We start from the raw sequence: 15,236 nt of genomic DNA, 5'->3' as shown, positions 1-15,236 counted from the left end.
TAGTTTCTGTTTTTACTAAAATGAGGTACCTTTTTCTTAATCACAAAACCAGTCGAGGCTTCAATTGTTACGTAGTTTTCAAAACTTTTACTGTAGACATTTTAGAATTAGGAACAGTTTCATATATAACAGCTGTGATTCACCAATTTATCTGATGCTCAATCACGAGTTCGTAATAGGTTTATAGTCCCTTTTGGGACCAAACAACCAAATATCACTTATCCCATCAAACGCCCCGCCCCCAAGATCAACAGAAACAATAATATACTAACACAAAGAAATTAAAGCCTCATGTTTTAACAAATAAACCAGAATGTTAAAGTCAGCAAGCATGCTAAATTTATAAACCTACTGTCTACAGATAATAAGGTACTGCAATTTCTTCATTCAAAACAAATCCTCAAGTCCATATTGACTAACTACACCTACACACAGCTTAGCTTCCTGTGAGAAAAAGATACAAGTCAAACGAGTCAGTCAAACAGCCACCCAAAAGTGTAATTTTAGACTTTAGTCCATAACATAAAACTCCTAAAGCATTTTACTCGAGATAACATAAGATTTTTAAAAACATATAATATTTGTAATCATATTGACACGTGCTTACGTGGCAGACTGGCAGCTTCCACTCATTTTAACAGTCCAAACAGATAAAACTGGAACCGTTCAAATGGGTCTAAAAAGTACTTAAATACATAAAACCTCCTATAGCATCTATTCAATATATCATACTACAGAAATAGCAACTTTTGTAATCATATTTAACACGCTAATTAAGTAATTATAATATAGAAATTTCAAAACTTTAGACAAAACAATGTTCTCTGTCTACCCAAACCAAAATACTATCCGTTTTGACTCATAACCCAACCGGGCCCACTTATTACTATTTTTAAAACAGCATCTATATGACGTAAAATTATATAATGAATCATGGCCTGAATGTAGTAGATAAAGGACTTACCATTTGCACCTCATTCAGCATTATGGGTTTGGTCATGCTCGATGAAATCCAATGCTTCATCCATGGTGACAACATTTACATGACTGACCCGGTTTTTGTGTGTCACGCCATATATCTTGTCAGCAACTTTCACAAGTTCGGGTCGGAACGTTGTTGTAATGAACTGTGTACTTGCCGTATCTGCCAAACGACGAACCATATCTAGAAAAAAGTTGTTAAGGATACAAATAGTATATCCAACGGGTCAACACACGCTAGTAGATGCCAACAATCTATTTGATTAGCTAGTACTAGATAATAAAATGACTAATTTGACCCATTTACTTCTAAATGGGCCAATTCGAGTTATGCTTATGTCTCATTGGTCAAACAAAACTCAAAAAGAACAGCTAAAAACATTGGTCAAACGTAGGGTGTAAACGAGCCAAGCCGCTCACAGGCTACTCGAAATCTGCTTGCATAAAGTTCAAATCGAACCGAGCTTGAACCTAAAACTAAGAGAGCCCAGGCCCAAGCTTCACTTATTGAGCAAGATGCGGCTCGCAAATCTATATAATTTTTATTTATTATTAATATTGTATACAAAAATATGATATAAATAACTAAAGAATATATATTTTATGTTATATACAAAACTATAACACACACACATATATAGATATAATTGAAAAACAACTCATGAGCCAAGCTTAACCTCAAGCTATCTGTAAAATTAAACGAGGCAAGCTCAAGCCTAGTTGAGCTTGGCTCGTTTATACCCCTAGAAAAGAGTTGAAATTAAATCATTTTATGCGAAAAAAATGATCATTATTGTCAAAATAATAACTTTCTCAATCAAATTAGCTCTAAAAATATTAATAACTTTGAACAGTTTTTTGAGCCAAAGCGTATCTAAAGATTCTGTCTTGACCCGTTAATGAACCCACCCGCTTTGCCACCTCTGAAAGACTTAAAAAAATTTCAAATATGAAGCAGGATACTTCCAACTGCAGTTCGATACTGAGGGTCTAACGCTGCATCTATCTCATCGAACAGATAAAACGGAGCCGGATCACACCGTTGTATGGCAAAGATCAGTGCCAATGCAACCACAGTCTTTTGACCTCCAGACAACTGCTTCATAGACTGTGTCTCCCCTTGTCCCGTGAAAGAAACCTGCAATATTAACCTTAACTCAAAATGAACCTCCGCGCCTATAAATTCAAAAGCTACATGCCACCTCTAACTATAATTGGCTCGTTAAAACCTCGAACCAAGCCGAACTTAAACGAGCTTGAGGCTTATAATAAGCTTATTTGATAAACAAGCTCAAGCCCGAGCTTCACTTATCAAGCTCGAGCAGGCTCGCAAACCTATTATCTATATGAGTTTTACTTAATGAGTTAATTATAATAATATTTATTATGTGTTATGCTATATATAAAGATTAGAATTGAAAATATATATATATGTATATATATATACACACACACATATATATACATACAAATAACTATTAATGTATACAAATTAATTATTAAACAATTAGCGAGCCGAGCTCAAGCTTTACTAAACAGATCACAAGCCAAGCTCAAGCACGAGCTCTCACAAGTCAAACTGAGCCGCGCTAGAGCATAGTCAAGCTCAGGCTTGGCTCGTTGACACCCCTAGCTATGATTGAAAAAAAAGGTATTTTAGATAGCACTTGCCTTAACTTTCACGCCGATGTATTTTTCAACACGCCCCTCAGCATCAACCCGGGGCCCATCATCGTCATAATCGTTATCAGCGGGTTCACCATCCTGCTTTGTTGGAAGACATATGCAGTAAGTTAAAAACCACACAAGGATAGAAACTGTATTAAAAAAACTAACCTTTTTCTTCATCATGATCAAAAATCCATGACCACCTTGCACAAGTTCAGAAAATACTTCACGAAAATGTTTTGCCACGCCTTTGAAAGTACGCTCTATAGATTCATCCTTGCGTTGATCAAGTACTGATACAAGTTCTTTGATTTTCTGTATACAAGAAATACGGTTTTTTTTAAATATATCAAACTACCAGCAACCTAAACTAACATATTTTACAATGTAAAGATTTTATCAAAAATATATATGATTTAAGTTGTACCTCATCGCCAGCATCAAGTTCCTGTTGTCGCTTCTGGAGTTCTTCTCTTTGATCTGTAAAGTTTGCATACTGATCAAGTGCTTTCTTGTTTACATGACTAAACTGCTTTAATTGTTCATTGCACTTGTGCAGCATTTTATATAGTTCCTTTATGCTCTTCCGCTTATGCCTGCATTATTAACTAAGTTAAAAGAAAAGTATATGACATCTGATACGATAATGAAGAGCAACTAAGATAGTGTCTATAATTAAGAGGTGGCAACAACCCATTTACGTTCATTTGAGTCAATTTGGGGCTATTTTTTCTCTCTAATGGGTCAAAGTGGTAATTTACAAAAATAGATAAAGGGAAAACATGGCATATGAACCAAGCGATCAAACAGTTTGAAAACCACCAAAACTGTATTTTTAAGCATATACAACCTCCTAAATTGTTTCATACAAGACTACATAATATATTAGTTTCCTAAATCATTTTATTCAAAAAAGATTAATCCATAACCAGCCCGCCCAACCCACTCATTTTGCCATCTCTACTGCATATACATATGTGTGTCTATGATAGATATTAAATCAGCAAGGAACAGAATATAGCAAATGTATCTGATGATAAAGGAGACTATGATTGAGGGCAAATAAGATTGAGGTCAAGAGACTATGATTACATTTCAAATGCATCTGATGATAAAGGACCCAATTCTCTGATTTTCTTGGTGTACTCTTCTTGCTTTGCAAGTAAAATGTTTTTCTTATTAATAAGTTGCTCTGCTCGTTTATCTTCATTTTGACGAGTCTTTTCATATTCATCCAAACGAGCCTGCACTTACCGGAAATGTAATACTATTGAAAATTAACATAACGAAAATGCATCTTTAAAAAAAACAAAAATTACCTTCAACTCGCTCTTCTTTTTGTTGATTTTCTTTAACTCCCTGTTTCGGTCTTCTATGTTCTCCAACACTCCTAATAAAAAAGAAATAAATATAGTTCAGTGAGAGAAACCGATCAGTGTACCAAAAATGACATAAAAATATCTAAAACTTCATACTTTGGAGTTGTTTTTTCACTTCTTCAACAGCTCTTTTTGCATCTTGAAGTTCTTGTTTCTTCACTTCTGCCTCGCCGTTTAACATGTCGGTTTCTGGAGACTGTCTAATTGCCTCTAGTTCTTGTTTCCGTCTAACAAGATTGGTTGATAAATTCATTTCAAGCTCTGCTTTCCTTGTTTCGGTCTACAGTTTAAAAACAATGAACGGGTGTGATTTATCTTAAACAAGTCAAATAAAAAAAATAGATGATAAGAAAATATCATAGCGGGCAAACAGTTTGAAAGTTGCACAACATAAATAGAGCATTTGGGCTTGTAAACGAAATGCAAGTTCAGTGAAGCATCCGGCGGGAAGTTAGTTTATGTGTGTTTATTTAATAAACTAACAAACTTGAAAAAAGCTGTTCATTTAGCTAAACAAACGAACATGAACACACCTCTTCATGTATTATGTTAAACATTCATTTGTGTTCGCTCGTTTAATCTCATTTAAGTTCGTTACTTTACGTTTGTTTAAGTTCATTCATATATGTAGTAATCTAACTTTTTAGGCTCATTACAATTAAGTCTAGTTTTATTAAAAATAAAATATCACCCATTACAATTTAGTCTAGTTCTATTACTTTTCAGGTCCAACAGATTGATGTTCACATTTACTTTCAACTGGTGTTTACTCGATTATGTTCGTTTATATTCGTTCATCGATGTTTAGTTATGTTCATTCGTACGTTCGTTCGTGAACCGTCAGTTTTACTATTAACGAACAAACATGAAAACGTTCATTTTCTTAACGAACGAATATGAAGAAAACCCCGTTCTTTTACTTGTGTGTACTCGATAATTTGTTCAGTTAAAGTTAAACAAACACAAACATGACCTGTTAATGTTCATTCGGCTCGTTTTCAAGCCTAAGAGCATTTATTGTTTAAAAACATGAAAATGTCAATTAATAACCCCCAAATCAAGCAAAACTCATTTTGACCCGTTACCAGACCCACCCATCTTGCCACCTCTACTAGAAACTCAAATTTGATGTGGATCCAGGTATCAATATCAGCATACCTCTACTCGGTTTGCCCTGCAGGCTACAAGCTGATCTTTAAGTACAGCTATTTCAGGATTCAATCGTGACATCAAATCCCGTTCCTCTGGGGTTAAGTGATCAACAAGTTCTGTTCCCATTTCATCTCTTTTCATAGCAATATTAGCTTTGACCTGGTCAATTTGAGTCTGTACGTTTGCAAGTAACTTCAGCTGCAAGTTTACAAGTTTTATAAAACAGTTAGATCGGAAGATTGGCTAAAGTCAAAAAGCGGGCAAGAGAAAGCCTCAGAAACCTTCTTCTCAAGAGCTTTGGAGATGTTAAGTATGTGCTTGTTGGCATTAGCTACATCTTGCTTAAGTTGTTCCAGTTCTGATCTCTCATGTGCCTGCTCAGCATCATCTTTCTGCTGCTCACTGATAAGATTATTGATTTCCTTGTCTATAAGTGCAACACGTTAAGTCCAAACCATTTACTAAACACATCAAACCTTCTAAACCGCAGATTAAAAACGTTCAGATTATTATAAAAAATAATTTAGTATTTTACTCTTGTTTATCATACCAAGTATTTATATAGTTATAAAGCAGAAAAAAAGAAGACATACTGGTCATGCAGGTCGACCAGGTTGTTGAAAGTGATCGAAAGGTATCTAAATGCATAAAACCTTCTAAATTACATTATCAAAAAATGTTACTATCATTTTAATGATGTAGTTTTGCCACAATAATTAATACCAATTATTTATAAGATTAAAAGAGAAAAGTGGTGTTGAAATTTAGCACAATTATGTAAGAGACAATATGTAAAAACCACTTTAAGTAGATATAGTAGGCGTATAAAGGATATTCTGAAGTTCAGATCTGACATTCTGGAGTTCGATTTCCTTTGCAGTGATTGCCATGGCATTTTGCCGAATGATGTTCATAAACTTTAGCTTTGAACGCCTTTTATCATAAAATCCACCTGTCATACCACCTTTCTTGCTAACTTGATCTCCTGTAAAAGATGAAGGATAAGCTAACAGAACTGAAGGCAAGAAAAAGCAAAAAATAATGCAAACCTTCGACAGTAATGCAGTCCAAACCATCAGTACGAGCAACACGGGTGGCAACATCCAGATCTCGGCATATCACAGTTCTAGCAAAAACCTGAGGGGTAAAATGGGCAACATCCAAATACAATTAGATTTGGTAACCGTAATACATAACCTTCCATTGGTAAACAATATCTCTTTATATGTCACATAATTATGCAAGTAACTCAAAATACCATGAAGAACCAAAATCATGAGATTTTTTTTACTTTTCATGTGAATGACAAGAGCCTGTTCTTTGACTTTATTATTTTGTTTCTATTTATGCCTGAAATCAATTATATGTTAAGCGGTTAATAGGTTTTTCATGAAGATCCACCTGCTGGTAGTTCATTAATTGATATGTCCATATTAATTGATCAGCAATTAATAACATATGTTAAACAACAGGTATGCCAGATTGCCAGCTCACTCATTTAGTTACTCTAAAAGTAAAGTAAGGTGGTTCATGGGGTGATAAATGATAAAAGCCAGTAGTAACAAGAATATATTCTAACAAGACATTTCCAAACACATTGTGTCTATTATCTATTAACTAACTAAATAAAGTAATACTCGTGAATCAATTTATTATGGCAAGATCGTTCAGCTTAATATTTGCTTTCTTGCGTATGGTAAAAAAATATTCAGCTTAAAAGGAGAAGATTTGTTTCAATGCTAGCTTGCTAGGCCTTTCAACTCTCAAAGAATATTATATAGTATACAGTGCAAGTAAATGTATAATTCACGATAAATAGAATCATATTTTTAGAATAGGGTTTCTTAGTATGCAAAATATCTAAGTTTTAGTGTTCTTTTCTACCATGCTATTTTTGTATACAAATTAAGGTACATACCTCCTAATGTAAAGAGTAAGCACCAAGAAATGTATCCGAAATAATATTTGATTCTTATTCTCAATATCTAAGTCCATGAGAATACCTTATGGAAAGGTACTTAAAAAAGTCATCAGGTATTTGTGTATTATTGTATATTCAGGCCAAGTGTACACCTTTTAAATGTTGTATACGGCACTTTACTTGACATGAAAGCTATGCAGTTACCACTAATACCCGATACAGCTCTGAAAGACTACATGTCGCTAATACGTAGATATTAATTTCTGGTAAGAACAAAGCAGGTAAAATTTAAACACTACTGCTGATATTTATTTTCAATTGGCAAAAATCAACTTGTAATCTCTCGTAGATGTATCAGATATTCACATAGCCTGATTTATCATCACATCAAAAAATGAAAAAATCATGGGTGATTGCTAACCTGGCCAAATGCTTGATCATAATTTGAGGAGTATTTTAGTTTCTTAAGAAGAGGTATCACATCAGAGCTTCGTGGGTAATTGACATGAGGAGCCTTAACCCTATTAAGGGGTATAAATGTAACTCTTCCACCTTTCTCGGCATTAAGGTGTCGAATAACTTGTGTTGATATTTCATCATTTTCAACCACCACATGAAATAAACTGCACAAGAAGAACAAGACAAGTATGTCAATAAGATATTTGCTAATTTCATTATTTAAACAAATGGATAAACTGAATTATAACAAGCTCATCTGAATAGATAACATACAACTAAGATACTAAGAAATATATAGCTCAAAAGATAGCATCTGAATTTGGTATAGAAAATTATATACAATGATATACAACAGTGCTGGATCTAGAAAAAAAATTCAGGGGTATCCCAAAAAAAATATTTTGGACATAAGGGTAACCTAATTTTGCAAACAGTTTATAGTTAATGGATCAATCTAGTTTTTGAAGGTTAGAAATTGGTGCAAATGATAGATAAGGACTAATTTTGCAAACAGTTTCCAGCTAATGTATCAATACTGAAAGTTGTAGATTTAAAAAAAAAAACCGTGGACGCCAGGATTCAAACCTGCGCAGACAGAACACACACGTTTTACAGTCATGCCCAGTAACCACTCCGCCAAGTATACGAGATGTTTTAAAACTATTAAATATAGAATACATACTGGTTTCATAACAATGCTAAAAACCTTAAATATTTGCACTTCGCCAACAAAATTGAGGGGTAGCCTGGGCTACCCCCGACTCCTTAACAGATACGCCACTGATATACAAAACAATAAAAAAACCGAATATAAAAGATGACTGTAAAGGGTTTGTGAAAACCTGTTGCCAGCTGTCACTTCAACAGCAGTAAATAAATTTTCATCGCATTCAAGCAACTCAATAATTGAACCATACACTCCAGAAATGTTGTAGTCCCTGCAGATTCTCCTGACACAGCTGATCCCCCTTCTTATGTCCTGTTAATTGTACAATAGTCAAGCTAACATCAGCAAACATAGTTCATGTATACACATACACACACACATATATACATTTATGCATATCTATCTAGAGATGTATTAACATACAGCTAGACAACATGTCTAAATACAAATCTAAATGCATAGCTACGTACATAAATGGAAAATTATTTGTGTATATATGGGAAATACAGATCTAAGCATAGATATGTACATACGAATAATATCACATATCTAGGTGTGTGCGTGTGTGAGAGAGAGAGAGAGAGAGTATTAAGATTCAAGGTACACATATATGTATGGATATGTATCCATGTATGCATGTGTAAATCCATGCACATCTTATCAGACTATATGTATCAACACCTGCAAGTATGCATGTAATATATCTATTCAAGGGACTTGCATAGTTATACAAAATATTCTAGTATTTCATGGTATCTTGTTAAAATGCCCTTCGAATAGATGTAGTCACTTCAATAATCAGCACATCAACCTTGAAATGGGTCGACTTTTGTAATATACTTTCAACTACAAAATAGGTAGAATGAGTTGAAATTTGAAACTAACCCAAAGTTCACTCCAATTTTTACAAGTTACAATTTACAACTTGCAACCATCGAGTTCGTTTTATACAAAGAAACTAATATTTAAGAGATAAAATTTAAAACAATTCACTACATTAAATATTTAAACTTTACTCTTGACTACGGTGAGCTAAAATAGAAAAACGATGCTTCTAAACCTAAACCTGAAGAACTAAGCTATCAATGATTGCTTGCCACTTTAAGCAGTTATTCTTTATTAATTCGAGTCACTTCTACATACGTGCGCATCAAAAGTTTTCATGCGCCAACCCTAGTGGTAGAACCCCTGCGACCACTTAGGGAAACTAATATCAATTACAGGAATCATATTTTAAAATAAAAATCATGTCACATGCCTAATAAAGATTTCCATAATACTTCAAAAACCTTCTCAAATAAGACTTTTCCTTAAGAAGATATCTTTCAAAAACATGGCATTAACACCTTTTTTAAAAATTAAAGATTTAAAAATCGCATTTAATGAATACGCGGACAAGTTAACATACCCCAGGAGTAGCATGATCTAAAGCTTTTTCTGCCTTCACAACTTCTGCTTTAAGACGCTCAATTTCAGCATTAAGTTCACTTTCTGTCCCCCACAAAGACCTGAAAAGGTAATAAACTTCAGTATATAGTACATTTAATTAATCAATCATCTATGACAAACAAAAAATTTGCAAAACATGGGACAAAACCTAAACCGAAGCGAACCAGAACCACTTTTATTTTCCTTCTAATATAAGGAACAATGTAACTACACTTAAACCGGCTAGCCCAAAGTTTGAGTCTGGCTCATCCCTGGTCTAAAAGAAAGTAGTATACGGTCCAGTACTCGGTCCCCATACTTAATCCGTCGGTTTTGGTCTGGTATAGTACTATTTCACACCCCTAGCAAATGACAAGTACAACAGATTATATAGAACAAAGAATATAAGTGTACTTTCGCTTATCATGAAGCTCGTCTCTCTTCGCTTTATGCTGATTAAAACCTTGGCGATAACTTGATATCCGAGCTTCTAAGGCGGTTATCTCTGCTTCACGAAATTTGACATGTTCAGTTTGTGCTGCCAAATCTCTTTCAAGTTTAGCAATTTCATCCTTGAGTAGATTTTCCTATAATGTAAAAAAAAGGGAGGCATTCCATACATGAGATCTCACAACAGTGTTACATCAAATCCAAATTATTTACTAGATTAAGCATCCGAATAAACTATAGACGAATTAGAAGATTGATAAAGAAACTAATAAGTATGTAATCTTTAACATCTCCATAAATGATTACCTGTTTCTCATTTGAGGACAGAACTTTGTCATACTTGTCAATATCTCTTTGAAGCCATTCATCACGTGCAGCTTTAGAACGAAACTGGGTTGCACGCCCTTGTTTCTGATAGAGTATGCTGAGCTGCTTCTCCCGTAACATTATTCTATCACGAAAGCAGTTCAATGCGTAAACATTAAGTAAGAATTAAATTAGAGACTGAGAAGAAAACAAGCAACACAACTTTCATAATATCTGGGAGAACAGAAATATATCAGAAAAGCATATTGAGAGATTACGGCTATCATTCTTACATGGCAAACTGGCAAATAAATACATCCAGATGTTTGGTGTGTGAAAAGTAAATAAATAAGTAATACCCTTTTGTGATATCATCCTCCTGTTTAACTTGATCCTCATACAAAGGCCTGATTTTGTTTAGCTCGGCTGTTGATTGCTGGATTTCTCTGCGCAGTACCTCAAGCTGCTTTCCAGCTTCATCCTACAGAATGTATTTTCATGTTACTTAACCCGTTTGACATTTTAAGAAATAATAACCTAAATCGACCCATTTTTAAGTAAACAAGACACAAATGACATCTAATTCTCGACTGAGGATAATTGGGTACTGTAATCGTTAAACAGAAAAGAGAAAACAGAACCGGGAATTATAATCAAGCAATAATCATGACTCTATCATTATATTATTGTTGAATAAAACTTTCACACAAGAAAATTTGACCCTAACCTTCAATTTAAACTAAACAAACTTGGAAACCAAGACTTCCTTAAACAAGGAAACAAATTAACCCTTAATAACCTTGTCATACTATATAAACCTACCAAAATCATCTATCTGTTGAATCTTTTACAAAACAACCCTTTAACTCACACTTTCTTTCAAAACAATCTATTTTAGGATTAAAACTAATGCAATTATAATTATGAGGGGGCAATACCTTGGCTCTACTACTGGCCGTGATTCTCTCCTCGAGATCTGTGACATCAAGTTCAACTTCTGTGTGCTTTTTAATAGCTTTTGTGCGTTGCTTCTCTATTGCCTCTTTTTCTCGGCTTAAACCTTGTACCTCTCTAGTGAGATCTTTATATAACTTGTCTAATTTCTTTACTTCTTCCTCGTCCTCCACTGATGAATTGTACTTTCTAATTAGCTCCTCAGATATGGCATTTCGCTCCTCATCCACCTGAATTTGGTATGACACGTTTGCTTTAGACACCATGACACAATTTTACAAATTCATGAAGCAAAAATTGGCATTTCTTTGCTTCTTCCTCACTCCTCGTCCACACTGTGCACGATTAAAGTTCTTCGACCTTGTTTTGTATGCATAAACAACTTTTTTTTTGCATGACTAAAACCTTTAATTTGTTCAAATCTAAAGAAAAACTTATGCATGATAAGCGAGGGTAAGCGAGCCAAGCTGTCTCGTGAGCTACTCAAGATTGGCTCGTTAAAGGCTCGATTCTAGAATCGAGCCGGGCTTAAACAAGCTCAAGCCTCAAAATAAGCTTTTTAATACATGTATCGAGCTTGAGCTGACTCACAAGCCTATTACTTATATTTTTATTTAATGTATTATATATATATATATAGGGTTTGGATCAAATACAAATGAAATTAACGTGCTAACTGTAAGAATCAAGTAGAGTAATTATATATACAAGTGGAGTAATTATGTAATTACATAATTACTCTATGATGTAATTACATAATTACTCCACATGTATATATAATTGCTCTACTTGATTCTAACAATTAGCACGCTAATCTCATTTGTACGCTTTTCCCCTATATATATATATATATATATATATATATATATATATACCTATGTATATATATATATATGAAATTATGATAAAAATAACTAATAATATCTTATAGTACATATAAAAACTATAATAAAAATATATATAAAAATAATTAAAATGTATATAATATAATTAATAATTAACAAGCCAAGCTCAAGCTTTGATAAAGAGCTCTAAACGAGTCGAGCTCAAGCCAAGTCGAGATCGGGCTCGGCTTGTTTGCACACCTAATGATAAGCCCCTAAGCTTTGCTACCATTTCGTTCAATTTAGTAAGAAACTTAATTTTGGAAAAATAAACTTTGAGAATTTACTCAAGCCAATAAAAATGAAAACCCGCATGGTTATTCCAAATTTTGCTCGATTCTTGAAAAGATAATATCCATGAGAAACGCATTTAAATAAAATTACCTCAACCAATTCTTTACGTGCATCATTAACTTCTTTGTCATAAATAGTATATTCTAGTGACTTTCTCTGCTTATCAAGCTGCTGATACTTCTTCAACTCAGCTTTCTCTTCATCTAGCTCTCTTAATCTCTCATCTAGATATTGCACGACTTGAATTATCTGATTTCTCTTATTTCCTGATATTATAAAAATAATAAGAAAGGATTCACCAAATGCAAGAAATGGATTTCTTAACAATCACTTGCCAGTTTCTTGCATGATTTTTAAGCTTTCGCGACGACGCTCTTCATAAACCCGAGTGCCACCAATTTCCTTCAGTAGATCCAGCCGCTCTGAATCTTTCATTAAAGTCAATGATGCTATCTGTAATATATGCATGATTATTAATAATATATATACTTCACCAATCAAAATCAGATGAAGAGATGTCATACTTTGCCTTGTTGCACAACATAATATGGATTGGAACGAGAGAATCCAGCACTTTCCAACAGATTCATAACTTCAGTTTTCCTGCAATGATGCATTTCCTTCTTTGTCAAAACACTTGAACAAGATAATAATATAATTCAAGAAGGTTGAAAACCAGAAGAAAACAAATTATAAATTAGGCTGTACTCACGTTATATGCTTCCCATCCAAAAAATATTCATCTTTTTTAGTACCGATTGTTCTTCGCAGGCGCACCTCCTCTTTATCAACCTTCAAATAAAAAAATAATAAAAGAATAAAAAAATCAGCAACCATATATCTTAATTAGAAACTAAACTACACGAAACACGATACATTAGCGATGCAAGAAAAAAATTGAGACGATACTAGCCTAAAGCGGCAAGTCATCTAGCATGCAAACACCTAAACAAGTGTGATGCAGTTTTGGAAGTTATCAATGGCTCGAGAAACTCATGATTAACAACGACCATAAAACCGAACCAAAGGTTCAAGAACAAACGTTCTTTACAATATTCTTAATATCAAAAACTCCCCCAAACTAAACACACATAACCCTATTTTATACTAAACAATGAAAAGATAAACTAAGAAACTAGATAAACACAAAATAATAAAAGATATTAGAAATCATAATTCTAATTAAGAGAAAATTCCGCATCAAAGTGCATATAATATATCAATACTATCAGAAGTTTCATGCCTCAGTTCAGTTATTGCTTGTTATATTGTTTTATGTCCCTACTTTCTATCAAACTTTGTAGCCCTTAATAAAATGAGAAAATTTCAAGTACAGAAGCAAGTGCTTGAAAAATGTAACTGTTTCAGTTTTGTTTATTGATCAACTGCTTATAAGCTATGAAGTTGTCTGTCCTAAAAATATATATTTTCTGTTTTTCCCACGATGTTATCCAGTTTTATGAGTAACATGTTCTGAACTATATACAGACTTTTATGTAGAACATATTAAAAAATGATTTGAACACTTATAAACTTTATTTGAAAAATAACAAAAAGTTTCATGATAAATCACTCACAAAAATACACCCTTATCCCGTTGGTCACTATACTTTTATGTATCTAGCCTGTATTTATCCTAGAATCTTTATTACCGTTCCCCTCGCTCTACATCTTGATGTTTATATCCTTTGTTTCTTTCTACTTCATTTGCTTTCTTTTAAGCATGTGTGTGCAATATCAACATTGTGAGCAACCATCATAACAAAATATGAATGAATAATAATGATTTACACGCATACAAATGTGTGTGTGTATATATATATATATTATGCCCATTAACAGATGATGAAGATTACCGGGATACGATTGTCAGTATTATCGAAAACAATCTCAACAAATGCTGATAGAACTTGGTGGCCTGCTCCTTCCTGAGCAATATTTACATAAAAACATAAAATTTATTACTCAATATTGCAAACCAATTGATGTGACCAATTGATAAAACCATAAAAGCATAACCAACATACATGGAGGAATGCATGCCTATCTTCAACACGCAGGTTATGAAAAAGATCACTTATAACAAAACGGATTGCTGCAAACATGAATCAGGTAGGTTGAGATGTAACAAGAAGTGATTAAAGATAGTTATAAGGTATTGAGCAACACGTACCATGGAAAAAATTTGACTTCCCAGATCCATTTGCACCAACTGCAGTTGAAATTTGAATAATTATTGTGAAAAGAATACATATTTTTTACTTAGTTGAATCTCCTAATAGCCACCATAACAAATAAAGATGCATATGAGAAACTATTGCACGAGAATAACAGAGAAAATTTGGTCAAAGAACATGAACGAATATCATACCAACACAGTTAACTTTGGGGCTGAAGTCTTCAGTAGCAACTTGTTCTTTATAGCTCTTAAACCCTTCGATTATGACCTGTAGTACAGCCCCACAAGCAAATAGAGATGTTAAAAAAGAATACACAAGTTAGAAGAATAAAGAATAATTCAAGACAAGAAAAAACACAAAAGGTAGACGTTAGAAGCAAAAGAAGTATGGGAACTAAAACAAGTACCTGTTTTATGTACATTCTGATATACTTAGCTTGCTCAAACCTATAGATAATCACATTGAAAACGTGTCAACATAACATAGCTAATATGAAAAAAAAACAGCATGATT

General features: G+C 33.5%; 1 protein-coding gene across 1 annotated transcript; it reads right to left on the bottom strand.

Moving 5' to 3' along the window:
• Window positions 1–278: 278 nt before the first annotated feature.
• Window positions 279–15,236, bottom strand: LOC143563971 (structural maintenance of chromosomes protein 3-like). Its single transcript, XM_077051380.1, has 29 exons — window positions 15,130–15,236; window positions 14,915–14,990; window positions 14,717–14,755; window positions 14,571–14,638; window positions 14,400–14,471; window positions 13,256–13,335; window positions 13,068–13,146; window positions 12,879–12,996; window positions 12,634–12,809; window positions 11,350–11,595; window positions 10,771–10,892; window positions 10,412–10,556; window positions 10,070–10,242; window positions 9,636–9,735; window positions 8,403–8,539; window positions 7,523–7,724; window positions 6,230–6,317; window positions 6,016–6,165; window positions 5,462–5,613; window positions 5,187–5,378; window positions 4,125–4,308; window positions 3,969–4,039; window positions 3,742–3,893; window positions 3,077–3,245; window positions 2,818–2,964; window positions 2,653–2,745; window positions 1,945–2,119; window positions 965–1,165; window positions 279–444 (listed from the first exon to the last, which is right to left on the bottom strand). The coding sequence occupies exons 1-28, from the start codon at window positions 15,142–15,144 to the stop codon at window positions 975–977; spliced, it is 3,612 nt and encodes a 1,203-aa protein (XP_076907495.1). The 5' UTR covers window positions 15,145–15,236; the 3' UTR covers window positions 279–444; window positions 965–974.

This window comes from Bidens hawaiensis, unplaced genomic scaffold (assembly GCF_021521415.1).
Source record: "Bidens hawaiensis isolate Kalapana, Puna unplaced genomic scaffold, B.hawaiensis_p1.1 tig00021676_1, whole genome shotgun sequence".
Classification (NCBI taxonomy): domain Eukaryota; kingdom Viridiplantae; phylum Streptophyta; class Magnoliopsida; order Asterales; family Asteraceae; genus Bidens; species Bidens hawaiensis.
This window is presented reverse-complemented; position numbering and strand designations above follow the sequence as displayed.

Bases quoted from the DNA above. Each gene is read 5' to 3' on its own strand.
- LOC143563971 (XM_077051380.1), bottom strand. The intron at 12,997-13,067 runs GTATGACATCTC...CATATATTACAG, and splicing joins ATGTTGTGCAACAAGGCAAA to ATAGCATCATTGACTTTAAT. The intron at 5,379-5,461 runs GTTTCTGAGGCT...GTAAACTTGCAG, and splicing joins CCAAAGCTCTTGAGAAGAAG to CTGAAGTTACTTGCAAACGT.